A 26,750-nucleotide genomic window follows, 5' to 3' on the forward strand; every position below is an offset into this window, starting at 1 on the left:
GTAGCTACGTATGTGCACGACATTCCTTTTGAGTTACCACATGTTAATGCTTAGGTTGGACATATTGGATGTGGAGTGTGATTGGAATTTATGTCAGGCTGAGTTGGATAATGCAGCTGTTGGCATGAGTTCCTAAAATCATGCATTTGAAGGCTAGGCAATGATAGTGGGATTGAGAGTGTGTGATGATAATATTGGATCAGCAGCTACCATTGTGCCAGATGAGCCATCCAGTGAGGTACCCAATAACCTTAGTTGTTAATGTGTGTATTGATGATAGCACACATGGTGTTGCACTTCATTAGGTGAGTGACTTTGAGGCAACCTTTGTTCACAGTGCCAAGTTTGGGTTAGAGGAGATGTGTAGGAGTTAGCAATTATAGATTCCTTGTCATTTGATTGGGCAGCTGAAGGTTTACGATAGCATGATTCCCACATCTTTAGAGCACTTCTTTGATGTTGCATAACACTGTTAGATACCTTTGGTTGGAGTTCCCCTACGACAGTTGGGTATAGTGAGTGGTTTTTCCCTTGAGGAGTTTCTTGTTCTCCGAGAGGCTATCGGGATTATAAGACATATTATTCTTGTTAAAAGATCTGGTGCTCGAGAGAGATTGTATATGTTATGTTTCCTTAAACGAAAAGGAGGAGGTTGACGAACTATCCTATGAGCTTGAGGTGACAATGGACTCTTTGCAGTGTACTTAGTTGGCTCTCTAGGAATCATAGTCACATTTGGATGAGATGATTGCGGAGTTGAGATTAGTGCAGTCTTCACTGGCTATTGTTACAACGCAGATATCTACAATAGTGGCTTGTGAGGATCGAAAACCATAGAATGTAGTAAGGATGTGCCTACATCCATCACTAAGTCCGACACTTTGGAGATGAGCACTATCGTTGAAAGCAATAGAGAATTGTAGGTTATATTAGGTTCTTTGGAGATCAGTATAGTGTCAGTTGATGTTGATTTGATTATGAATAGTTCTCAAGTCATAGTGATGGACTTCCATGAGAGTCGTGTGTTGGTAAATGACTTCTTCATCACCTTCATAGAAGAAGCATAGGGTATCATCTAGTTGGGAGTATAGCTTTTAAGGTGAATTGCTCCCTTTTCCTGAAAATGAATCTGTTACTCTATCATTTGTAGCTGATAGTGATCGACAACTTGTTGTTTACCAGAGTCAGGATGGCCAGTTACAGGTCTCCCTATTTTGGTTCTATAACACGTTTGTAGAGTATTTACTTGCTAGTCTCAAATTATAGGAGGGAACATACAAATTCTTCTAAAATACTCTCATGTAGGGGTCAGGACTTATCAGATGTTTTATGGGGACTATTTTAGATACTTTGGCTATGATGCTTCCTCATAGGGATTTCATGGTGGGATTTGTAGACCAAGTAGTTAGGGATCCTTCCTCATCAGCAGTTGCAAATTAGAGATTAGAGCCATCACACAATTCCAGTATAGTTGATGATGAGTTGTTGATGTAGATTGCAGCATTTTATTGCGAGTTCATAGTGACAAGTGCTCATCATATTTTTTTATTCGCATTTGAAGGAGTTGTTGATTAGTTAGCGTGGACCGACTCTTAGCTTATACCATTCATTGTGGGATGAGTTAGCACCATATTTTCCAAATGGGATTGCTAATTACAATTAGATCAGTTGCAATATTGACACATCCAGGACAATTCAACAGAGGATGGTAGTCGTGTTACAGGAACCTTTGGTTATTACTATCGCGACAGTACAACTGGATGTGAGTGTCAATTATATTGGGACTTAGGTGTTGACAGAGTTGGTACTATAGACTAGTTGAGTTCCGATGAGATTGTTTATCCCTTTAACACCTACTATCAGAGTTGTGTTGATTTGACAATTGTCGTCTATCTAGGTGTTAATAGTACAAGAGCCTTTTGTGTATAGTTGGGACATTACATAATTTTGTCCTTGGGATCAAGGTGGTCTATGAGGTTCGTTTTTGGCTACGACATTGCTTGGGGACAAGCAATGTTTGGGTAGGGAGGACTATAATGTCCCATTTTTCTGAATGACTCTAAGAGGACTAGATAAGTCCATTACTATGACCCTCGTGGGGATGTATATGGTTCACAGTTACCTGCAATTTTGGGACATCTCTAGGGTGCAGAGGGGATGCTAACCAGGTCCAAGTATATTAGCACTTTATTTGAAGTAGTTTGAAAGACTTACTATTTACAGTAAGTTAGTTATCCTAGTTGTTGCTTTATTTGGCAATGGCTGCTAGAGATAGTCATGGTACAGTGTAGAATGTCATTAGTTGTAGTTTTTTGTTACCTTCGTTTAGAGTGATTCTAAGGACTCTATTTATAGTAAGTTAATGAGGAGGGTTACTAAATTTAGCAGGGCATTTGATGACTAGCCATAACCCTATTTGCAGTGGCACTCCATGGTTTGTCTTAGGAATTATTAAAAAAAGGAGTATAATTATTGAAACTATTATTAAAAATAGGAGTATAATTAATGAAATTAAATAACTAATAATAAATTTATTTAGTAAAGTCACATTAATGATCATTCAAAAGGACGTAGGGCCACGACCCATCAATTAGTTCTTTAAGTGACTAAATTTTATTTTAAATGGTGCCTAAGTCATAGCTTTGTAAAACACACAAAAGTTATATAACTTTAAATGAAACAGAAGCAAATATGTGGGAATATATCTTTTATCCCACATTGGTAAGGAATGTGTTTGAGCTCTCACAAGAAAGAATAAAAAGGGGCTTAAGATTTCATTATCACACATTGAATTTGATGATTTTGCTCTCTCCATACTTGTTGAATTTCTCTTCTCATTGGTAAGAGTTTCAAGAAGAACTTTGCAAGTTTTCTTCATTGTTTGACAGCTTTGAGGTGTTGAAACTATACACTGAGATGCCTAGCAGAGGTTCCTGTATTTGCATAGGGTCTTCATCCGATCATTGAGGATCGATTCTGGAAGACAATACATTGCAGGTTGGAAGGGTTTTGCATGCTCTTATTTGTGGCCATAAATATCAGATTTCAAGTTTTAATCTTGGTGCTACAGAAATGCATGTGCAGTGAAATGCTACAGTACAACAGCTGAAGGGTTCCATTGAAGTTTATTTAATTCTTCAGCTGATGTTAAAGTTGAGTGAGTTGAAGGAAATCATAAAGGGCTCTAGACACTTGTTTGGAGCATTTTCTTTCATGTTATTTTTAGTATAGTTGGCATCATCTTCATTTATTAGAGTTGGTGTTCTTAAGCAGCTATGGATGCACATTTATATCAGTTTGGTATTTGCATTGTATACACTATTGTAAGCCAAGAATCATGGGCTCTTGCTTAACATTTCAATTTGTAATTAATTTCATTGCATTCTAATATAATTGGAGTCACAAGGAGCTGAATGTTAAGAGTTGTCTCATTAATATTCAGTTTGCATGTTAACTTTGTGCATTAATGTCTAGGTGTTGTAGGTGCATATTTACATTGTGTGAAATCTATATGCATTCAAAAAGTTACTGGAATTGCAATTGCACTGCAGGTCTTTGCCTAGACATCTTAGTAACCATTTGGGAGCATTTAAATTACACTTGATATCGTTTCAAGCAATCATTATCAGTCTGAAACACAAAACAGCAAGTAAAGAGGTTGTATGCAAAGTGTTTGACAAAATGACAAACATCTAGGGTAAAGCAATCTGGTGTTTGTGAGAGTGAGAACCAGTAGAGGTTTTTACAATTATTCTTTTTAATTTTATTGGTCAATGTTCTTGAGCTGAGACATAGTGGTTGCTTGTGTTATGGATCTTGTCACAATAATGGAAGCTCTACTTTATTTTGCTTAAAAGAAGATTTTGTTTTTTGACAACATATAGTCTTAACTCCCTCTACTAATGGAGTAACTGGAAAAATATATTTTGTGGGAAAACAAAAAATTTGAAATCATGCTAGATTAGTTATGTTTTGTACATATCTACAGTTCATGGGGAAGATGGCATTCATTAGATGCATGAATATATTCCGGAATACAATACTACTTATCTGTACCTATTGTTCCAGTATAATATTTTCATGGATAACATTTTTTACCTGTATTTGGTTCATGCAGCCAGTTGGTGCTCTTAATCCTGAACGGCTTGCTATATTTAAGGATCGATATATGCAGGTATAATTAACTCAAATATGAATGGAAATAATATTTTTCAATTTTAAATGGTAGCTGATAATCTAACATTTTATGCAGATTCTTGAGGGCGGTAGCTCTGATCCACCTTTCCTGTATGGTACTCATTATTCCACGCCTGGGTGAGCACTTTGAACTTTGGTACTCTTGTTACTTTTCATTATTATTTTAGTAAGTTATTGTAATCAAATATCAAGTGATCAAATACTTTGGTTCAGGTATGTCCTGTATTGGCTTGTTCGTGCAGCACCTGCTCACATGCTCCGTTTGCAGGTTCCATTTAACCTTGTAAAATTTCCATAATGTTTTCCAAAGGCTGAATACGACAAAATTCTCGTTAATATTGAGAAAAGACGTGACTAAATTGTAGAAGCAATTCTGCTTGAAGTGGACCTTGAAAAATGTATAATCTGAAAGATACAAGGACCATGCTGTTTACTAGATACAATGTTGATAACACACAAGAAGTGCTTGCTGTGTTTGTATAGAGCTACCGTTGGTATGTTGAAAAGATCTGATTTGGCCTTTTCATAGTCTTGGTAAGACAGATCAGAAGTTACAATTAAAGTTAAACAGTCCAATCTAATAGTTGATGCGGTATATGATATGAAACATATTTTCCATTTTCGATACGTAAAATATGGTAAAAACGAAAGGTTATGAGAAAGAAAGCTGCACTACATATTAATAACAGTTATCTGCACTACATATTAATAATGGTTTGCCAATTTGTATTAATAATGTTATGCTAATTTGTCATTCTGCCCGGGACAAACGTCCAAATGATTCTCAAGCAGTTTCTGATACTACTTCATTGTAGCCTCTAGCATGTGCGTATGGTGTTAGGACTCTAGAGTATGGTGACAGTAGCAATATTGGCAAACGAAGACACCAATGGGGTGAAATCACCAGTCCCTTTTGGATGCACGGCTTTGTAGGCATTGGACGAAACTAGGATGCTTAAAGATTGCTTGGTTTTTTCATATTCCATTTTTTTTATTGATTTAAATTGATATTTCTAAATCTCTTCTTTCTCTCTTTAAATCAGTTTATTTAAGTGATGTCTATGTGGATTTTTCTTAGCTTTTCATGGATTTTGGAGAATTCGTTCCATTTTGCAGCTTATTTTCTTCACAAACTTATATCTGGTGGTGATTCTGCATGTGTATGAGAGCTACCCCCACTGGGCACACTGTTCTTGAAAAACAGTCACATGCCTTGATCTTGCTGGATATCGATGATGTTGGTGTTTACTCATGAAGCCAGTTAGCTCTCCTAATGATCTGCTCATTCTATTTATATAAATTAGTGGAAAATCTTCATCAACTTCTTCCCTGAAAGAATATGATACATAAAGTTGTGATACAGGACACTTACTAACACATATTTATGTCACTAAGACCTTTCCATAAAATCTAGATTCCAAGATGGCTCATTACTTCAAACTTGACTATTTCCAAAAACATTGTTTCTTGTGTTTGGACTTGTTTTGGTCAGTTTATAGGGCATATGCTTGTTGGCTGTAATTTTAAATTGGAACACCCTATTCTAGATGGAGGTAGGATCTAGTCTTTGGTCATGTAACGAGATTGATAGATAAGCATTTTATTTACAAATGCCTTACTTTGATATTCGAGGTATGTGATACTATTGATATAGACTCAAGAGGTTCCTTAGTGGATCTGCATAATCTTGATCAAAGGTTTTTGATCTTTGCGCTTTAGGAGTCTATGGTAATTAGGCATCAGATATTACAAGGCTACCCATTTGATTGCTTTATTTAGTTTTATCTCTAGCATTTGGGGTATAGTTACAAGACTTAGGTGTGCATGCCAATTTTTGACTTGGAAAAGTTGATTAGACTATGAAATTTAGAGACTTTTTAGGATTGAAAGCTTTTACAAATTAGTGAGCACTAGAGGGCACCTAGGAATGAAGTGAGATGAGAATGCTAGGAAATAGCAAGAAGAAAAACTTATGTGCGATGGAATGAGATGCTATTTCAATTACAGTGAGGTTGTTAAATAGAATTACAAGGACTTTGAGAGACTCAAGTATGAGTAAGATATAAGCATAGACATGAAATGTCCAAACTAAGAGGTCTGACTAACAACAATTATTGAAAGATTAACTGACCAAGTGAGGTTTACAAACAAGCAACTCACTAAGGTAGCGAGTTGTCTTTCACACTTTTCCACATCTCAAATAGATATCTACATAAGCATAGAGTACCCAAGTAAGCTTTAGTACATGCTAAATTTTGGATACTAATTTAAATGCATAATAAATAATGCATAGCACACCCCATAATCATAGCTTAGGTGGTTAAAGATGGATATGATGATCATGGTAGGTCTTAACAACTAGATATTTATGTACAAAATGTTCACTGCCTCAAAAAAGAGTGATCTGATTAGGATTTAGGACGATTATAGAGGAATTCTTAATTTAATTACATGAAGTTAATTCAAATCTGTAATTAAGTGAATTAACGTAATTACAAGAAAGACAATAGAGATAGGAGGCAAAACAAAATTGATAATAGAGTTCGTCTAGGTGTCGGACTACGTCTTTGGGTCCCTCCCCAATAAGGTGACCGATTTGATTAGCTTCAAAATATCAATTACACGTGTTTACAAGATCTTCCCTTCAAGCACAATAGAAGAATAATTTTCTAATGTGTAGGAATAATCAACAAACCTTAAAGTTCATATAATCTCATTCTCTTCATCTGGATGCCTTTTCAAAGGCCTAATACCTAACACCCCCTTTTATACATAAAATTAGCCATAGTTAGACAAAAACAAATAATTACAAAAATAATCCCCTTTAACCAACTTCATCTTCATACAAATAGGGGTTTGTTTTTGACAAATAACCTTATTTAAATAAGGTTGGTGGGATAGGTACAATTTAGATGTCATCTCATCTAGAATAAACTAAAGTGCTAATAATAGTGCAATGGTCATACTCCCCTTTAGGAGGTTGGTGGTCGAGAGTTGCACTCAGCTGGCCCCCCTTTTATAGAAACAAGTGATTTGAACCGTGTTTAGCAAAAATGACACATATTAATAGCAAGGATGATGTGTGGTGTAGCAACTAGAGTGGAGATTGGTAGGTTATCAATCATGGGTTTGAATCCCAAATTTGGCATTTTGTTGCAACTGATTTTCAAGGTGCCATGTCATTATGTTGACTAGGTTGCCAACGTCATCAAAACTTGCCTTTTCCCTCCAACTTCAAACAACCATAACTTTCACATATGAACTTTGTTTTCGACGAAACAAATGCCGTTAGAAAGCTCTTGACAGGCTCTTAAATTTGAGACTAATATTGACCACTTTCAGGATGATGAGTTTTTTCATCTTTTTTACAGCCTTTGTACTTGGTGTGACCAAGTTTGATTGGCCATAACTTTGGCAGTTGAACTCCGATTTTGCCCCTTCAAGTTGTGTTGGAGTCAGAATTATGAAAACTTTGTAATGGTGTTGATTCTTGGAGCTTTGGGGACACTTCAAATTTCATTGATTTTTATCCCCCGGATCAAGCCTCCCCACTCAAGAGCTTGTGGACCTCCGAAATTTTGATCACTCATAAAATTAGTGAGGGTAAAGTACCCTCATTTACCAATCTCCATCCATCTTGCCTTGCTTGGATGCATCCCCTTCAATCCCACACAGAGGTATTCAACTTGTCCTCTTCTTGAAGTTCTGACATTCCTGTCAAGGACAACATCTTCTGGCAACTTTGACATGTACTTTGGTGAAAGATCACCAACCGATGGAACCTGAATGTCAGTGTCTTCATCTAAGATCATTGGAGGTTCATAAACCTTAAGATTCTCAACATTGACAACCGAGTAAATTTTCATGTATGGAGGAAGATTAAGGTGAAAGGCATTGGTACCAATCTTCTCTATGATTTCAAAACGACCATACCGAATAGGTTTGAGCTTCTTTCCTTCACCTTGCATTTTTTCCTTACTAATATGTAACCAAATGCTGTCACCAACTTGGAAATGGTGATTGATGCGATGCTTATCATGGCGAGCCTTGTATTTTGCTTGGCTCTACTCCAACTGTGCTTCTACTATTTGATGCATTGCTTGGACCATTTGAATGAACTTTAAATCCTTTTTTGCATCATGGTGTCCATCTACAACATTATCCTTCCCAAAAATAAAATCCATTGGTGTCTTAGGCAAGTATCCAAAGCAAGTCTCAAAAGGAGACCCCTTTGTAGGAGAGTGCTACATGGTTGTAAGCATGCTGCACATAATGAAGACTTTCATCCCACAACTTAGGATGCTTATTGCAGTAATGTCTGAGCAGATGAACAACTATCCTGTTGACTAATTTTGTTTGTCCGCCAGTCTGTGGATGGAAGGCTATATTTAGCCTGGTGCCCATGAGTTTCCATAAAGATGACCAAATTTCCCCTAGGAATTGAGAATCTTGATCGGATACAATAGAAGTAGGTAACCCAAAATGAACCCATACAAATTGAAAGTACAAATGAGTTGTCAATTCAACAATGACCTTTTTACAAGGCATTAAAATACACATTTTGCTGGACCGATCAACTACTACATACAAATAATCATGATCCTTCCTAGACATAGTCAAACCCCACACAAAGTCCATAGACATACTTTCCCATGGATGGGATGGTACAGGTAAAGGTGTGTACAAACCCAATTTCTTGTTACTTGGTTTGCCAGTAACAATATTTTTGCAATTGAGCCAATGTCTTACTTACCCTGAAATGTCCTGCAGTCAAAGAGGTATGTGCTTCTCGGATTGTATGTGCCTGTTCATCTTTAGGAATGCATAGTTTTCCCAAGTGGTACAACAAGTTATCATGCGCATTGTAACTTTTCTCTTCTACATGTTTACCCTGGATTAAAGCTGCATAGATATCTTTAAAGTTCTCATCATTAGCATATTGTTCCTAAAAACTTTCATGAACCATAGAACTATTCTTAAGGATTACCAAAGCATTCTTAATAGGAGGCCTAGAGAGCATATCTGCTACTTTGTTATGGGCACCCTTCTTATACTTAATTACCGAATGAAACTGTTGTAGAAAACCCATCCACCTAAAGTGCCTACTTTGTTACAACTTAGATTGTGAGTGCAAATATTGAAGTGGCTAGTGATCAGTGTGGATTATAGTTTCTTTCCGCATTAAGTAGCATTTCCATTTCTTAATACTCTGAACTAAAGCATGAAGTTCCTTATCATAAGTGGGATAGTTACTACTCTTGGAAAAGTTTTAGAGTGGTAGTAGGCTGGTTCACCTCCTTGCATTACTACAAGGTACAGCTCACATGGCAAATCCACTCACATTTGCGTTGATCTGAAATGGTTGATGTAAATGTGGTAAAGCCAAAATTGGTGCAGTGCTCAACTTCTCCTTCAAAGTGTCGAAAGCGTTATGCTGTGGGCCTCCCCACTGAAAAGTTTCCTTTGCACTGGTTAATGTGTGCAATGGTGATGCAATATAAGAGAAGATTGCAATGTTCTTCCTCCAGTATTGAATTACACCTAAGAAAAATCTGACTACTGTAACTATACTTGGCTTAGATCATTTTACAATATGTTCGACCTTTGTCGGGTCTACTTTGAATTGACCATTCCCTACAACATAGCCTACAGTAATAATGTCTTCACAAATTTGCATTTAGACATCTTTACATAAAGTTTTTCTCGTCTCAATACATCCAAGACTCTTTTTACATGAATTACATGATCATCCCAAGACTTATTGAATATAAGGATATCATCTAAAGAGACTAGCGTAAACTATAAGAAAGCCACCTCCAAAAAAAGATATAAAATATTGGCAAATCTTTCATTATTCTGAAAAAACAAAATTATTTCTATTGGCAAATGTCTCAATTTTTTATTCTAAATATGGTTAATTCGCGATTATTTTCAAATCATATTTTTTAATATAAAATATTGGTGAATCTCAATAATAATAGGAAGTTCATCAATCACCATGGAATATTCCAAATCAAAATTGAACATTTTTTTACCTCGTGGAATATTATGAGGATCGTTACATATACTTTAAATCAATAGTGAAAACTAAATATTGGTGATATATCCCTAAAGTAACTAATAATTATGATAATTATTGATCAAATCAATTTAATTTCTCCAATAATAAATTATGTTTAGGTGACTCAAATCTAATCATGTAACAAATATTATGGCAAATATTTGAGTTTAAATTTTTCAATAAAATAAATTATTGAGCGATTTTAAATATTCTAGAACTAAATTTTATAAAACTATGGCGATTTAGGTTGTATCAAATCTTAAATTATTAGCCAAATTACTAGCCAAAAAATTCTAAAATTAGCCAATTTGCAAATATTAGCCACTAAAAAATACCTTGAAATAGACTATGACAAAATTATCAATAAAGGGATGAAAGACACCATTCATGACTCATAAATGTAGCTGGTGCATTACAAAGCCCAAAGGGCATGACCAACCACTCAAATAGTCCCAATTTTGTCTTGAAAGTAGTTTTCAAGATATCGTTCTTTTACAATTCAAATTTGATGATATCCACTTTGCAAGTCTAACTTAGTGAAATAAATTGCATGTTTCAACTGATCAAGTAAATCATCTATTCTAGGAAGAGGATACATGTTCTTTACCGTTATCTTGTTCAGAGCCCTATAGTCTATGCACATTCACCAAGTCCAATCTTTCTTTGGAACCAACACAATAGGGCAACAACAAGGAGAAGTACTCGTACTGATAACTTCTGTCTCAACTAGCTCCTGAACTTGGTTCTTAATTTCTTCATTTTGCAGAACTGATAAACAATACATGTCGATATTAGAACGTGGCACATCTTGCTGTAACTAAATTTCATGTTGTATCTCTCTCTTAGGAGGCAATCCTTTTAGTTCTTGAAACAAGTCCTCATATGCAGAAATAACCTTGACCATTTCAGACTTATGTTTAGGATCACACCCCGTGAATGCCTTAGATGTTTCATCTTCTTTGGCTTTTACAAGCATTAATACAAAGTTCTTACTGGAATTGACTAACCTTTTCATTTGACCAGCATTAACTAGTGAAAGATTAGTCTTTATCTTATATGGTTGTACAATGTATTCAAACTTATCTTTAAAAAGATGATACTTTGTTCTCCCCTCTACAAAAGATAGCTTGTCGATCATACAGGTATGGACTCCCACGTACAAGACCACAAATATCTAAAGGGACTACATTAGGTTCTACCTCATCTACAAAGTTTGTAATGGTAGCAAATCTCAATTACATTGCTTATTTACTTGTAATTGTGCATCATTACAAACTCATTTAAGAGGATATGGTTTTGGATGAGGCATTGCAGTCAAGTTAAGCTTTTTAACAACTTCTTCAAATATCAAATTAACTTGAGAACCCATATCAAACAAAATATCAACCTTAGTATGTTTGATAAGAACCCAAATATGAAATAATTCATTGCTTTGCTTATCATTCTTAGGAGAAGTTTCTTTACTTGTACTTGCATGTATATTTGAAGAACTTGTAGTTGGAGAAAGAGATATATATACCTTTTCCTTTACCTTGGATCCCGATAGCAACGATCTTTGTCTCATCTCCGGAATTAGATCCAAGATCCTTTTGAATTATAACAGTAATCTTTTGTTTGCCTTTGTTTCCATCATATTGCTTCGGCCTCTTTTCTGGGTGCAACTTCCAACATTTAGAATCATCATGGCCTTCTTTCTTACAATGTGAGCATGGGGGTTTTTCACCCTCTTTCTTCATTGTAGCTGCCTTTTTCCCCTTCCCTTTTCTTTGGAATTACCTTCAAACTTAGATGGCTTCTTATCGACCTTATCAATGAAAGTACCCTTACCCCATGACTTTAAATGTGTCACTTGTACACATACTTCATCTAGATTACATGGATTCAAAACCAAAATGGAATGTCTAAGGTAAGAGTGAAGACAACCTATGTACTTAAGTAAAGTATCCTGGCTGTACAATGGAACATTTAATGAAATGGACCTTTTCTGAAATTTATGGGTGTACTTTTGGACAGACAAACTTATCCCTTACCTAAAACGTTGCCAGTTCATCATTAACTATTGCATATGGCCTAGGGGATAGAATTGCTTCTTAAGAGCACTAACAAATTCTGACCAAGACAAATTGAACCTACCATGATGTGAAGTTTCATCTCGAGTTCTACTCTCCCACCAAGTTAGAGCTATACCTCCTAACCGAAGAGTAGCTAACTGAATTCTATCAGCATAAATTAAGAGGTTTTGATCTATACAATAGACTTCAACTTGTTGAATCCAGTCATCTAATTTCTCAGCGTTCAACTCCCCACAATACTTTGGTAAGTCAAACTTTACATCCAATTTTATCCTAGGCTTATTACCACCCTGAAAAATATTAGAAGACTGAGAATGGGTAGAAGGAGAAGATGGAGGTGTGTTTGGAAGATCACGATCACCTCCTTTCTTTTTCCCTTAGCCCTCACGAGCTACATGTCTTTGCATCTTTTTTTTCTCTTTCTTGTACTAAAACTGTAAATTCTAAAGAGTCTTTTGGATACTCTTATCTTCGGAACCTTGTCCACCACCTTTATCTCCCACCTGTGACGGTGGATTAGTTCTTCGTTTCCGGATCTCAGGATTGTATTTGTTGATCTTTCCTTCGCCTTGTTGAATCTTTGATTTTGTTAGCATTCAAATCTGCAATACTAGTCACACAAGAGCTTTGATACCAAACTTGATTTGATTAGGATCTAGGATACTTACAGAGGAATGCTTAACATAATTACATAAAGTTAATTCAAATCCATAATTAAATAATTTAACATAGTTAAAATGATTAAATGAGCAAATCACAATAAGGTAATGTATTGAAAGAAAGAGTAGAGAGATAGAAAACAAAACACAATTGATAATGGAGTTCATCCGAGGGTCAAACTACGTCTTTGGGTCCCTCTCCAATAAGGCGACCAATTCGATTAGCTCCAAAATATCAATTACGAATTTACAAGTGTTCACAAGACCTTCCCTTCAAGCACAATAAAAGAATATTTTTCTAATGTATAGGAATTATCAAGAAGCCTTCAAGTTCATAATCTCCTCTTCACCTGGATGCCTTTTCAAAGGCCTAATACCCTCTTCTATACATAAAATTAGCCATAATTAGGCTAAAACATATAATTACAAAATAATTGCCTTTAACCAACTTCATCTTCATATTTACCCCTTCATCATTTTTTTGGTTATGACTTCACTCCAAAATTAGGGGTTTGTTTTTAACAAATAACTTTATTTAAATAAGGTTGGCGGGATAGGTACAATTTAGATGTCATCTCATCCAAAATAAACTAAAGTGCTTATAATAGCGCAATGGTCATACTCCCCTTTAGGAGGCTGGTGGTCGGGAGTTCCACTCGTGCTGGCCCCCTTTTAATAGAAACAAGTGGTTCAAACGATGTTTAACAAAAATGGCACCTATTAATAGCAAGGATGACGTGTGGTGTAGCGGCTAGAGCGGATGGCTGGTAGGTTATTAATCATGGGTTCGAATTCCAAATTTGGCATTTTGTTGCAACCAAGTTTCAAGCTGCCACATCATTATGCTGACATCATCAAAACTTGCCTCTTTCCTCTAACTTCAAACGACAATAACTTTCACATATGAACTTCATTTTCGACAAAACGAATGCCGTTAGAAAGCTCTTGATGGGCTCTTTAATTTAAGACTAATATTGACCACTTTTTGGGGGGATGATCTTTTTACATCTTTTTGACGGCCTTTATACTTGGGTGAACCAAAGTTTGACTGGTCACTTTGGCATTTAAACTCCTATTTTGCCCGTTCAAGTTGCGTTGGAGTCAGAATTTTGAAAACTTTATAATGATCAATTGCATAATTTGTGTTAAGAGGTTCTTGACGTGGGGGTTTGGAATTATATATTCCTTCAGCATTTGGAGTGAAGGCGTAGAAATCATTTTCTCAGCCCAGCTACAGTACATGGGAAATGATTTGACTGCTGTTGGATTGCAGGAAAAGCCACAGCATGGCTGTGTGGGAATTGACAGAGGGTTAGGGTGTGCGGAGACACCTCATAAAAAATGACTCATTCATATTCAACAGCGCTGAAGTTGTATTAACAAGATCACAACCTGCAATTAGGAAGTTCAAACAGCTGCATCAATTCACCACCAGGTATCTCCAGTAAAATTTCAGCTTGCTAATAATATTTTACGGTGATTAGTTCCCTGTGAAAATTTGCATATAAATTGGCAAAGTTGTTTCAGGAATAGGTTCCATTACAAGTTCCTGAAATGAATTGTTACAAATATCATATCTTCCTTGCACTGTGGTCTTTGCTTGAAAATTTGAAATGAATAAGTTTAGTGTGCAAAGCTGAACAGAATTACTTTGGCAATTTCCATGCACTGTAATTATTATCTCTGTAATTTTCAAAAAGAAAAACATATATATTAAAAACACAAAAAAATTGCAAACTTTTCAAAAGCAAAAAGCAATAACCAGCATAGAGCCAGCAGGACTCATTACAAAAGGTTGCATAAGGAAACACCCCAAAAAAATTGAACATGAAATATCATACACTATATATGAAAATTACCACACACCATTCTTATTAATAAAAGATAAATTGAGATATTTGATGAAATTGCTCTATTTTAACTTGGAACTTGTGCAGAGTACAATATTTTTTTAACACATGGTAATGTGCTACAAGGAAAATATTAGAGGTTTCCTAAACGGATATCAGGTGCTAGCTTCATATACATTACATATTTTAACACCAATAATAACTTAAAGGCTAAAATTTCTCATGTTAATCATTCACAAGTAGTTAGCTTAAAATGTAATGGCAAGTGCCTTTTCCAGTGATTAATGTTTATGCTTTCTTACTGTGATATTCTATATTAAGCTCTCATATTTTAATAATTTCATTCACTTTTGACTTGATTGAGCTGTCAATGGCAAGCTTATCCCAATTGAGAAACAACCAGCTGCCAGTCAATATGAGTATCAATTGAGTATAGTGCTCTTGCAACTTTGAATTAGCTATTTCCTTAATGTTTAGCATTTACATTTACTTCCAGATCTATGATTTTAGACTCTCCAATAAATTTAATGTCAATTACAACTGACTTACCGAATAGGGATTTCAACATTGATTAGCATGTATAAATTTTAGTCATGATTTTCTGTTATTGCAGAATGGTCGATTTGATGCACCAGATCGGCTTTTTGTTAGCATGGAAGAATCTTGGGAGAATGTACTCAGTAATGCTGCTGATCTAAAGGAGCTTCTTCCAGAATTTTTCTGTTTTCCTTCCAACTTTCTTCAAATAAGGTTTGATTACTTTATGTTTATTAATGGCCCTTCTTGTAGTTTGAAGGCTAATAATTTTGTGTTCCTTCATGTCAGTTTGTAGATTCTTTTTGACGAGCCTACTTTATTTTATTTCTATGATTCACTGAGTAGTGCATCAAGATCTTAAAGTGAGGAGCAAAAATTTGAAGTCTGTCTGAAGAAGACAATTCATGTAAAAGGAATACTTAAATTTTAAAATATATCTAGATATTAATCATTAAGTTTCTTTTACAGTTGAACACTCGTGCTTATATATGATGGTATCAAAATCAATCTGAATGATAATTTCAAAATCTGAAAATTGTTAGCATTTCATTATGGTCTGCAAATTCATGGTGTTTGCTGCCGGTGGTCGTCGTTTGAAGGCACTTTGCTTTCGTTTTTAGTGGTCGCATTTTGCTGGTGGTCGGGTTACTTTTCTTCCTCTCTCCTGCTGTGTGTTTGACGGGATACCATTATTTTATTGGTGTGTGTTGCCTTCCGCATTGACTGTCTTTATTGTTCACGCGTTTGATTTGCGACTATTGCGACGGGATATGCGACTGGAGCTTGGTGTTTCTGTGTAAGATAGGTTATCCCTGGTTTCTGTTTCCATTAATGCCGGCGATTGCTATCAGTGGTTGCTCCGCCTGTGACTTTCTATCTGTGTTTGTTGCTGCTTTGTTTGTGATGAGTGGGTGCTCTGCATTTTCTGGCCGTGATTGTGCCCTCTCTGCTCCTCTCTTCCGTGTGCAGGTTTCTTTGTAGGGTTACTGTGTTTTGCATGCTTCTCTGACAGTCTTCAGTGGGTTTCGGGGTTCCTCTTTTGCATTTATTTGCTTACTGGGCTGTGGTTTTTCTGCTCGGATATGGCAGACAGTAGTGATTCAACCCATGGCCAGCAACTCCTCACGTATCAAAGGTTATGTGACAGGATTTCTAAACTGGAATTAGATAATTTGCAACTGAGAGAGCAGGTTACCTTCCTAACGGTTACCATCTCTGAACTTGAGTGTCACAGTCTCCAATTCGGCTCGGTTCCAAACCTTCTCAGATACTTTCACCACTGAGACAGTGGGCCTGTAAACCAATATTATTTCCATTATTGCACAGCTGGAGGGACTTGATACAATCAAAGAACAACAATCTGTTATGGCAGCTAAACACTCTTCTCTTGTGTCTAAAACTGAAATGAAAGTCAAGTCTTGGGCCTCCCTTTGTAGTAGCTCAGATTCCACACCTTTGGCTAGTATTGACAAAATGCTACAAGGTAAGATTGAGGATGAGAGAATGAGACGGGTTCGTGAGCTCAATCTGCGCATTCGTGGACTCCCCTCTACCTCAGATCCTCTTGCTGATGGACGCTCTTTCCTCTGTGATCATCTTGGTCTTACGGATATCACGTTAGATATGTGCTTGTTTGGACATAGTGACATTCTATTCATTATATTTTTCTTACTTGTTGATAGGCTTCGGGCTCTCCGTGCTAAGAGGAAATTATTCTCTCCCTTCCAAGATTTTCTTAGATGAAGATCTCACGAAGGCTCAGGTTGCAGAGCTGAAACATGCTCGCGGTATTGTTTTAGAGGCGAGGTGGGCTAGCAAATGGACAGTTATCAAGAATTTGAAAGCAATTATTAGAGATTCCCCCTAGTGGTTGGGAAGAGAGATAGGCCCCCAAAGGCCAAATGACAGTCCCACCAGCAGTCGGACAAGAGGGAGACCCCCACTTGCTCCCTTCTTGTTAACTGCTGGAACTATAATGGATCGTTATGGTCATTACCTGGTCTTCTATGTGATGCTTTGGGATCTGTGGATATTCTTGTCATTATCGAGACTCATGAGAGTCCTATGCATCCTCTTCTGGATATTACTAGTTATCAATGGTTATCTATTTGTCGTGAGGAGGTTTGTGCTTCTGGTGGGGTATGAGGCTCTAGTGGTGTAGCCTATTTGATTAAGGAAGAGATTTTCAGAGGCACTTCTATTGTACACTCAGATTTGTTTGCCAAATTTATGTGTGTCTGCATTGATCGTAAGTGTCACCATTAGAGAGAGCTTTATTTGGCATCTTGTTATTTTCCACCGTCTTCCTCTCACTATGCTATTCATGGTACCGATGATGGAGACCCTTTTATCGACCTTTGCGAGACGATTTCTCAGTTTTCTGCTTTAGAGGACATTATTATTCTTAGGGATTTCAATGTGAGAACTAGAGTACTCCAGACTCCACTTTATGATTGCATGTAACAACTGGATTTTTCGGGTCTAAATTAACATCTAACATAAACATAAAATAGAGTTATAACTTCGATATCATAAGAAGGCAGTTACATCATTCATGTTCATGTGAAGAAGATTACCGTTAAAGTCAGTTAAATAAAACTTCTTAACTAAATACTTGAAATACCTTTTAATGAAATTACTTCAGAAATTGAAATCACATACCTTGAAAAATTGAGACTGAAAATCATATAAGTATGCTTTTGCAACCACTCGGGTTAGTCCACAAATACACTATAACAATTTCTCAAATCGACTGCTATCTCAAAAATCATTTGATGATTACAACTATAATTTAAATTAGGGCATCACATATCATCTTACCAATTAGGGCATCAATTACCATTGGTTTATTTAGGGCTTTTGATACCGCTTTACCACTTAGGGCTTTCATGGCCATGAAATTCAATTAGGGCATCCGCGACAACGGATTCTATCTAGGGTTTTCGCGACGACGAATTCAATTTAGGGCTTTCGCGACCATGGATTCAACTAGGGGTTTCGATACCACGGATTCAGTTAGGGCTTCCAATACCACTGTATCAATTAAGGTTCCAGCTATCACACAATCAATTAGGGCTTTGGATTTCTTTTCCTTCGATTGCTTATCTGTGACTATATCTCAAGATCAGATAAATACTTATATTCAATATTCATTTATATGAAAGTAAAATGATGATAACAATGAAATACTTCAATTAAATCTTACCTTCTCATAAACAAAAATGATAATACCTGTTTCTGATAAACAATTGAATGCATGGCTTATCTCTCTCTAACGCATATCCGACAGCTTGAGAGAGGTGAAACATTGTTAGGGGCTTTACCACCCAACCTTGGACCACAATATATCCCCACATGATTTCTAACGAGAAAGGCCCTCCCTACCCGGAATTGATAGGGAACATCATTCAATCCATTGTGCATCATGATATATAACACGACATACTACTTGGCAACAAGAGATCACCATATCAGGAATATGCATGAGCTAATAAATATTAGTTTGTTTATATATGAATGCATAGATTATTGATTTCATTCTTGCATTTCTTTTTCACAAGTTCATCTACACCTCCTCACCATAATCAAGCCATTAGGCTGGTGATTTCTTTGGTGCCTGAACATTTAGTCTTTACTGATATGACATGTACCTAATTACCCTAATCTGACTCTTAGCTTGGTGATTTACATTGGTACTTTGGTCCATTGACTTATCTTAGTATCAATCATTAATTCAAATTTGAATGTTGAATTTGCCTATGAAGGAAAGGCCATCCAAGTACGATTTACTGTCTTATGACATCTTCTATTATAAATATAAATTGATTCAGACTCAAATCATCATGGTAGTCGGTTTGATCTTTCACGATTAAAATTGTTCTATGGCATACGGCTTCAACTATTATTTACAAATCAGATGAAACAAGGAATTCATATGCACAATTCAATTATAGGATTTCTCATGCACAGCTTGCGTTTGGAATTTTATTTGCATAACCCACACCTTCATCACCTCAATCAGGGATTTAGCTGGGTGATCTCTTGGTGCTCTCATTACAGTTATCAGTCATAAAAACTTATTTTGAAAAGAATAGAAATAAAGGTTTTATGAAGAAATTCAGAGGTTATTCATAAAGATTATTAATCCTGGTTGCAATCTATTCTTTGAGACATACGACTAATTCAAAACATTTATTGGACAGGGAGATTGAATTTAAATCAGGTCCCTGCCTAATTACATGGCACAAAAAATGTAGGGACTGACTCTAAGAAGTCTTTAATTGGTCTGAAACATATTGAAGGTGGCATGCTTAAAACAAAATCTGGAACTTGGAACTTTTAAAAATAACTCACAGTCAGCTCTGTTAAGCATAGTAAGAATGGAAGAAATAAGCATGTCTCCTTACATGACACACCCACAGTACTGCAATCGAAGTGCCTTCTCTTATTTCCAGTCATCTCCTTTTGAACTATCTATAGCTGCTCTTGGGTCAAAATACAAAATAAATACAAACTGGGTGCTATCAACACCGTAGCAGGGCAAGGATGTATTCAGAAGGAAAAGTAAAACAAAGGAAATATGGAATCGAGCATTGGTGCCAGATATGACAAAGCTAACATATATTATCTTTTACCAAGGAGGAAAGTTATTAAAAACGTATCTATAGAATATTACTAGCAAGGAAATCGATGAAAGTTGATGTATGAAAGAAAGTCGATTACGCCCCCTTTTATGCCGAGTTACATTGATGGTTTTATTTTAAAGTTACGGCCATACCTTTTGGCTTCCTTCGGTTACAAGATCATATTCCACGGCTTTCATAAGAGATGAACAATGACTTTCCGGCTCCCATTGATTTATAAGAAAGCCCTTCGAATTCCCAAGATGACTATACAAATACATCACAAAAATTCAAATTTAAAAATAAGAAAAAGAAGTTGGAAAGATTAAAATTTAAAACTCAAATTGCCAAATGTTTAAATCGATCAATAATGTCAAGTGTTATCATTTAAAAACAAATAATATTAAATTGGGAGAATAGAGTTGGAAAGTTATACTTCGAGAATTATAATAATTTTATTATAATTCTAATGTTATTAAAATCTTATAAGTACAAGCAACAATTATTTTATTAATTATTAAATTATAATGGTACCAAAAATCATTTTATTAATTAAATGCACGTATATAAATTATTATTAAAATAATATGACGAAAAATAAAAGTCCTTTAAGGTACGTTTTATATTTAAACTTAATTTATTAATTAAATTATTAAATAACTCATGCAAGTCCAGTAGATGTATATTGGTTAGGTTTTTTACCCATCTGCTCAGTGATGGTGATGCCTTGCCTAATTCTTTTCTGACAATGCTTCCACCCCTTCGACAAGCACCCTGCAAGGAATTCCTCTATAATTAAATTATAAATTATAAATCATCACATCAGTCATTATTCCCTGCGATTAATGAATAACCGGCATGCCATCTTCACTTGAAATCCTAACAACTAACTATCTTACCATTTCGCCAGATTATATCAAATTAAATTGCCAACTGACTTCATGTGAACTTCAACATCTATATTTCAAGCTAGGTCAAAAATTGGGATGTAACATCGTAGTTCAGATTCTACTCACTCCATGGAGATTGATCCCACTTCTTTAGGGCTTCAACGATATTCTGAGGATGCTCTTGGGCTGTTATCAGTGTATGACAAACATTTGTTGCGGCTTTGTGATCTTAAACGGCCTTTCTTGCTTTCTCGGATCAGAGTCCTTTACTTGTTGGCCTCATTGTGGGGGTACTAGTGTCGTTGATTGTGTTCTTGTCTGTGCCTCCCTCATCTCCTACATTTGAAGCTTCACCATCTTGTGCCTTCCTTTGGCGGACCATGCTCTCCTCAGTATCCATATTTGCCTTGCCCCTCTTCTTCCTTCACCCCCCCTCTAGTCACCTCATCTTTCATCTACCACTACTCACTCGCTCATTCGCTTCCATTTTCTTGACGGTTATTATGAGCTCTATTCCGCTCATCTTTCAAGACTCCTTAACCCTTTGTGCTTCTTAGACTCGTGCGAGGCCTCCTCCATGTTTGACTTGCTTGCATCTACTATCCATGAGTTTGCCATCCTTTCTATTCTTCATCGTCCTCCTTTGCTCCTTCGCAGCAAACGTCGTAAGCATTGCCCCATGAACCAATGGTTTGATTTGGATTTCAAATCTTCCCATTGTTTTATGTGTTCCGCTTTTGAGGCTCGCTCTACTGACTTTGCCCACATCTGCTCATCCTATCTCCGCTTTCTTTTGAGTAAGAAGCGTTCCTTCGCTGCTTCTAAGTGCAAATCCCTTTGCTTCACTCTGATCTGCAACCCCCAACTCTTTTGGCACACTCTTTTCCCCCATAGTTCTCCTCTACCCTCCACCCTCAACTTCCGCACTCTTACCTTGCACACTATGGCTCTTTATGACATTCTTGGGCAGCCTTCTATCCACCCCTCTTTGCCTCTTTTTTCCCGCTGTTTCACCCCTTCCCACATTTATGAGGCCATCAGATCCATGAAGCATAGTAGAGCTGCTGATGAGGAGGGTTTCCAGGCTGAGCTTTTCAAGTTCAGTGCTTCAGTTCTGGATCCCTATCTCTCTATTCCTTTTAACAAAGTGATCCACTCTGGGTTTCCGACCTCTTGGTCTAGGGATCTGATTTATCCTATTAATAAGACCGGCCCTATCTTTGATCCGGGGAACTACAGAACCATCATGATTGGGCACACGTTTACCAAACTATATGCGACAACACTTAATGCTATGCTCTCTGAGGAGCTTGATAGGATAGGTTGTAGGGCTAGAGGTCAAGCTGGTTTTCGGGTAGATTATTAGACTATGGATGACATCTTCACCTTACGGGCTATTATTGAGGAGGCCAGACACAGATGGAGAAGGTCTACTATTGCTTTGTTGACTTTTGCAAAGCTTTCGATTCTGTTCCTAGGGTGGCTCTGTTTGAGAGACTTAGAGAGGTTGGTATATCTGATATGTTGCATACTGCTATTATGAGACTTTATGAGACTGTTGTTGGTAGATTCAAGACTCCTGAGAGATTCTCGGATCCGATTCATAGTACCTTTGGGGTTAAGAAGGGATGCCCTCTCTCCCCTACTTTGTTCAAGTTATATATTGATGAGCTTGAGGACTTCCTCTTGAAGTCTTCGCTCCCTGAGGATGGCTGCTATCTTCACCATGTTCTGATCTCCATCCTCGTTTTTGCGGACTATGTGGCTCTCCTTGCTTCCTCTCCAGACAGATTACAAAGACTTCTTGGTGTCTTAGCTTCTTGTTGTAATCAGCGACAGCTTGTGGTTAACCTGGGTAAGACTCGGGTCATAGTCTTTAATTGTTTAAAGACTTCTCATCTTCATTATGTTTTCCAAGGCCAGGAGATTGAGACCACTTCATCTTACACGTATCTAAGGGTTATATTTTCTTGTTCATGTTTCAGTATGAGACCAGCTATTCAACCCAGAGTCAATAAGGGTATGGGTTCTCTTGCTCTACTTGAGAAACAATGTTTCAAACATCATTTTCAGGATGCCTCGTCCAAGTTATGTCTTTTTGATTCTCTTGTGCGGCTGACTATTCTTTATGGGTCTGTGGTTTGGGGCCCTTCTCTTCTTAGGTTCACTTCTTAGAGTACCATTCTTGCTAAGTTTGGTGTTCATCCTTTCAGTCTTGTGGCTATTTTTGATTTGGTTTGGTTCCTCCACCGACTTCGGGGTTTTGTGGACAATGCTGTTGGTCGTGACTGTTACTCCTATTTAGCTTATTGCTCATCTGTCTCTACTGTGAGTGCTGAGTCTGGTTCTCGTGCACGTTATTGGTATGCACAGGCTCTTTCTTTGCTGGGTTTGATTGGGATTGACATTGATCATCTCCCCCCTTTTTAGTTCTCATTGGATGCCTCGGCTCATCTTCTCCCCTCTCGTCAGGAGTTGAATGAGCATGTCTGACTTGACATTTATAGACGATACTTTGCCACTACTTGGGTTAACCCTCCTGGAGGGTTACACCTATAGATGTCCTTTTACGCGGAGCACTTTTTTGGATATTTCTGATGGGATTATTGTCTGACCTAGCTACCTGTCTCGGTAGTGGTCTCATGCCCTGTGCATCTCTTTGGGTTTTCAGAGTTGGCTCTCACCATCTTCGGGCTCAGACTGATCACCATATTGATAGGGTGGAGCGGCTCTGTAAGATTTGCACTTTAGGGGATGTGGAGCCTGAGGCTGATTTCCTTTTCCGATGCCCTATTTATTACGAGATCAAAGGGAGATTTTTCTATCTATTTTGGGAGTGCTTCTCTATGAGTTCTTCACCTACTATGATGAGCGATGTCTTGCACTTTATCTTTGTGAGGCCACTATGCTTCGTGATAGCACGATCCAATCATTGCTTCCTTACTGGCACTTGTCCACTCAGCTTATCACTACCTTCTTTACACCATCATCTCCTTTGCGTGATGTGAAAAGGCCTTCTAGCTCTAGTAGATCTACCGGGCCTTCCAGATGTGTCAGATCCCATTCCGGTTATTTGCACCAGCAACACTCCTTTGCGAGTAGCTAGAGACAACATTCTGTGACTGATTTCTCTTCGCCTAGGAAAGATGCCTAGTTTCTCTTAGTGTTCTTTCTGTCTCTCTTCTTTGGTGGTTGTTTTAGTTTTATCTTGTTTCTTTCAAACACCTTTGTGTGTTCTTGCTGGTGTTAGCCTCATTTTTGTAATTTTGCAGTCCCATAGACCTCTTTTTGGTCTTTTGTTGGACATTAATATCATTATCTTATCTTATCTTATCTTATGGTGTAATAAATACATTTTGATCAAACAAACTATAATGTCCCCTCTTGGTCTTTGAGTTTAAAAGAAAAAATATTACTAAATACTTCCTTGAGTATTTAATAAATATAAAAACATATATATATATATATATATATATATATATATATATATATATATATATTCTTTATATAATTTGAAGAAATTATATTCTAGCACATATTAATATATGTTCTTTTGAAAAAAGGGGTGATAAAGACAAAATGAGGAGTTACATGGAGGAAAACAATGCTAGAAGATCTGGATTAGTTACTTTTGGGAAAGGAGATGAAACAAAAGATTATCGTTAAGGAATGGGGAAGAAATTTTGGCAGAGAAAATGGAGATGAATATAAAGTTCTGATTTTTGCAGGAACTGGCTCGACTTCTGAAAATCACAATCTCGTTGGATCAGTTTCTATTTGCAGTGTGGAGGATATGCTCAGAATAGGTAGGTGAGGGGAGAAGAAAAAAAAAGGAGGAACAAATTTATTGTGTAGGATTGTTTGGACGTCTGTAATTCAAAGTTTTGTCGAGGAAGTTACTATTTTCAACATTGAAATAAATGTCAATGCCAGGTCTATGAAGTATTGACATAAACCCCATGTATAAAGGAATGAGGCAAAGAGACAAGAGAATAATCTTGAGAAAATAATAACTGTTGTTGGAGAAGCGTAGAATTCTCAAAATTTTTTCTATTATTGATATTATAAGGAATGCCCAAGGTAATTTGAATTGGGGAGAACTGAATCACTGTGAGCCTCCTAGGAGACCAGTTTGAAGAAGAAATACAAGAGAATGCAAGCCCAGCTGGCATTGTCTATAGTCATGTCTTGTCAGGATTGAATAGGATACACGACTCCAAAGATTTATCAAGGCTACTAAACGATGCAACCAAACCCATCCAATTATGAGGTAAGGAAAAAAAAGCAGCAAGGGGCTGTTTGGGGTAGCAAAAATGTGGTAAATGTCATCTGATGAATGAAGCTATGTTGTACAAAGATTATAGAACTCCCAACTAACAAGACGGGTGGTGGCTAGACATATAGATGCTAATGGGAATAAGTCCCATATTTGAAGTTCCAGCATGAAGTTGATCAACATATCTCACAAAGCAAAGTGACGAAGTAGATGTGAGTACGAGGAGAACAAAATTGGATCGAGAGTAACAGTAGTTAGAACAGTTCTAGGAAGAAGGTAAGCTCAAGCTACTAAGGTGTTTCTAGAATTCAGAATCCAACAGCTGTTGAAGACCTGAAGGGATACAAAGTAGGAGGCCAACAAATTATCTGTAATGTCCCCACTTTAGTAGTTGACCAAGTGTGTGTGCGTTAGCCTAGTTCTACATGCTCTTGAGGGCTAACGAAGGGTTTAAAGGGATCCTAGAGTGTTTTGGCCGAGTTATCTCCATCTTGGGCCAAAACGGAATTAATTTGCTTAGTCTCAGGCATACTTACTATTTTTAGTAAGTCAGCAGGACATAGGGAGGTTAGTTTTGGTGATTGAATTTGATACTCTTCGGCAAGAGCTTTCTGATGAGCTATCACTCGTGTTGTTCAGAGTCTGATAACTTATATATTTTAATGCCTAAAGTATCATTAAAGTAACATATATTTTAGCTGTAAAATATTTAAGTGTTACTTTAATATTAAATCTTATTGGGATGTGTGCAAATCAAAAGGGTGCCTAAGGGAGACATAAGTGAATATTTTAATATGTTTTATATTGCACATCTTTTATCCCACATTGCTCATGAGAGTTGAGTCAACTCTTGCAGAAAGAATAAAAGGGAGCATTGGTGGCTTCATCCGGCAAGGTTGAATATGAGAAGAAAATTGATGTGTGAGTTACAGAACCGTTCTTGTCATTAGAGGACGTCTATCCTCTCTTGTTACATTCTAGGTGTCATTCCCTTGGGGTTTGGCCTTTGAAATCCATTGTTATCAGCTTCATTATTAGGTAGATTGGGTGCATTTCTAGGTACAGACAGATTTGATGTTTGTTCATATCTTCTTCATTACTCATTTGACGCTTATTCTTCTTTGAGGGAATGATTTTATGCAGATATTGGACTGTTCGAAAGACAAAATACTGTAGCAACACTATTTACGTGGGTACTGTTCACATGACACTCTTCACACGACACTATTCATGTAGTACTGTTTGTGCCACTGTAGCAACAGGTTTAAATAACATTTGTTGGAGCATTATGTCAATAATATTGGAGCAATAAGTGAGTTGATAATCTGCCTATAGTTGATGTAGTGGATGTAGTGTTCTAACCCACGCAATGACTCTTTACGATTCTGGAGGGCAGTAGAGTAAGATTGGAGTTGATGTTTGGATGCCAACTTGAGGTCGTACGGTGTCTATGTGATTGTATGAAGTGATGGTGTGAAGATGGCAGCCGATCGTACACCAAGGATGGGGAGGCTGTACGGCGTGTAGTCACTTGTATAGTGGACAGTGGATTCCGTACAGTGGAAAGACTGTACGAGGGGGAACTC

The 26,750-nt window shown here is 36.9% G+C and overlaps 1 protein-coding gene across 1 annotated transcript in view; it reads left to right on the forward strand.

Moving 5' to 3' along the window:
• The window catches only part of LOC149571701 (uncharacterized), a 319,697-nt gene that overhangs the window by 172,495 nt on the left and 120,452 nt on the right, over positions 1-26,750 (forward strand). The window contains exons 8-11 of the mRNA XM_089813119.1: positions 4,118-4,174; positions 4,253-4,314; positions 4,411-4,465; positions 15,453-15,589. Coding sequence (XP_089669245.1) covers positions 4,118-4,174; positions 4,253-4,314; positions 4,411-4,465; positions 15,453-15,589 — 311 coding nt within the window. The remainder of the gene's footprint in view (positions 1-4,117; positions 4,175-4,252; positions 4,315-4,410; positions 4,466-15,452; positions 15,590-26,750) is intronic.

This window comes from Cupressus sempervirens, chromosome 2 (genome assembly GCF_028749045.1).
Source record: "Cupressus sempervirens isolate cs-2001-9-10 chromosome 2, ASM2874904v1, whole genome shotgun sequence".
NCBI lineage: Eukaryota > Viridiplantae > Streptophyta > Pinopsida > Cupressales > Cupressaceae > Cupressus > Cupressus sempervirens.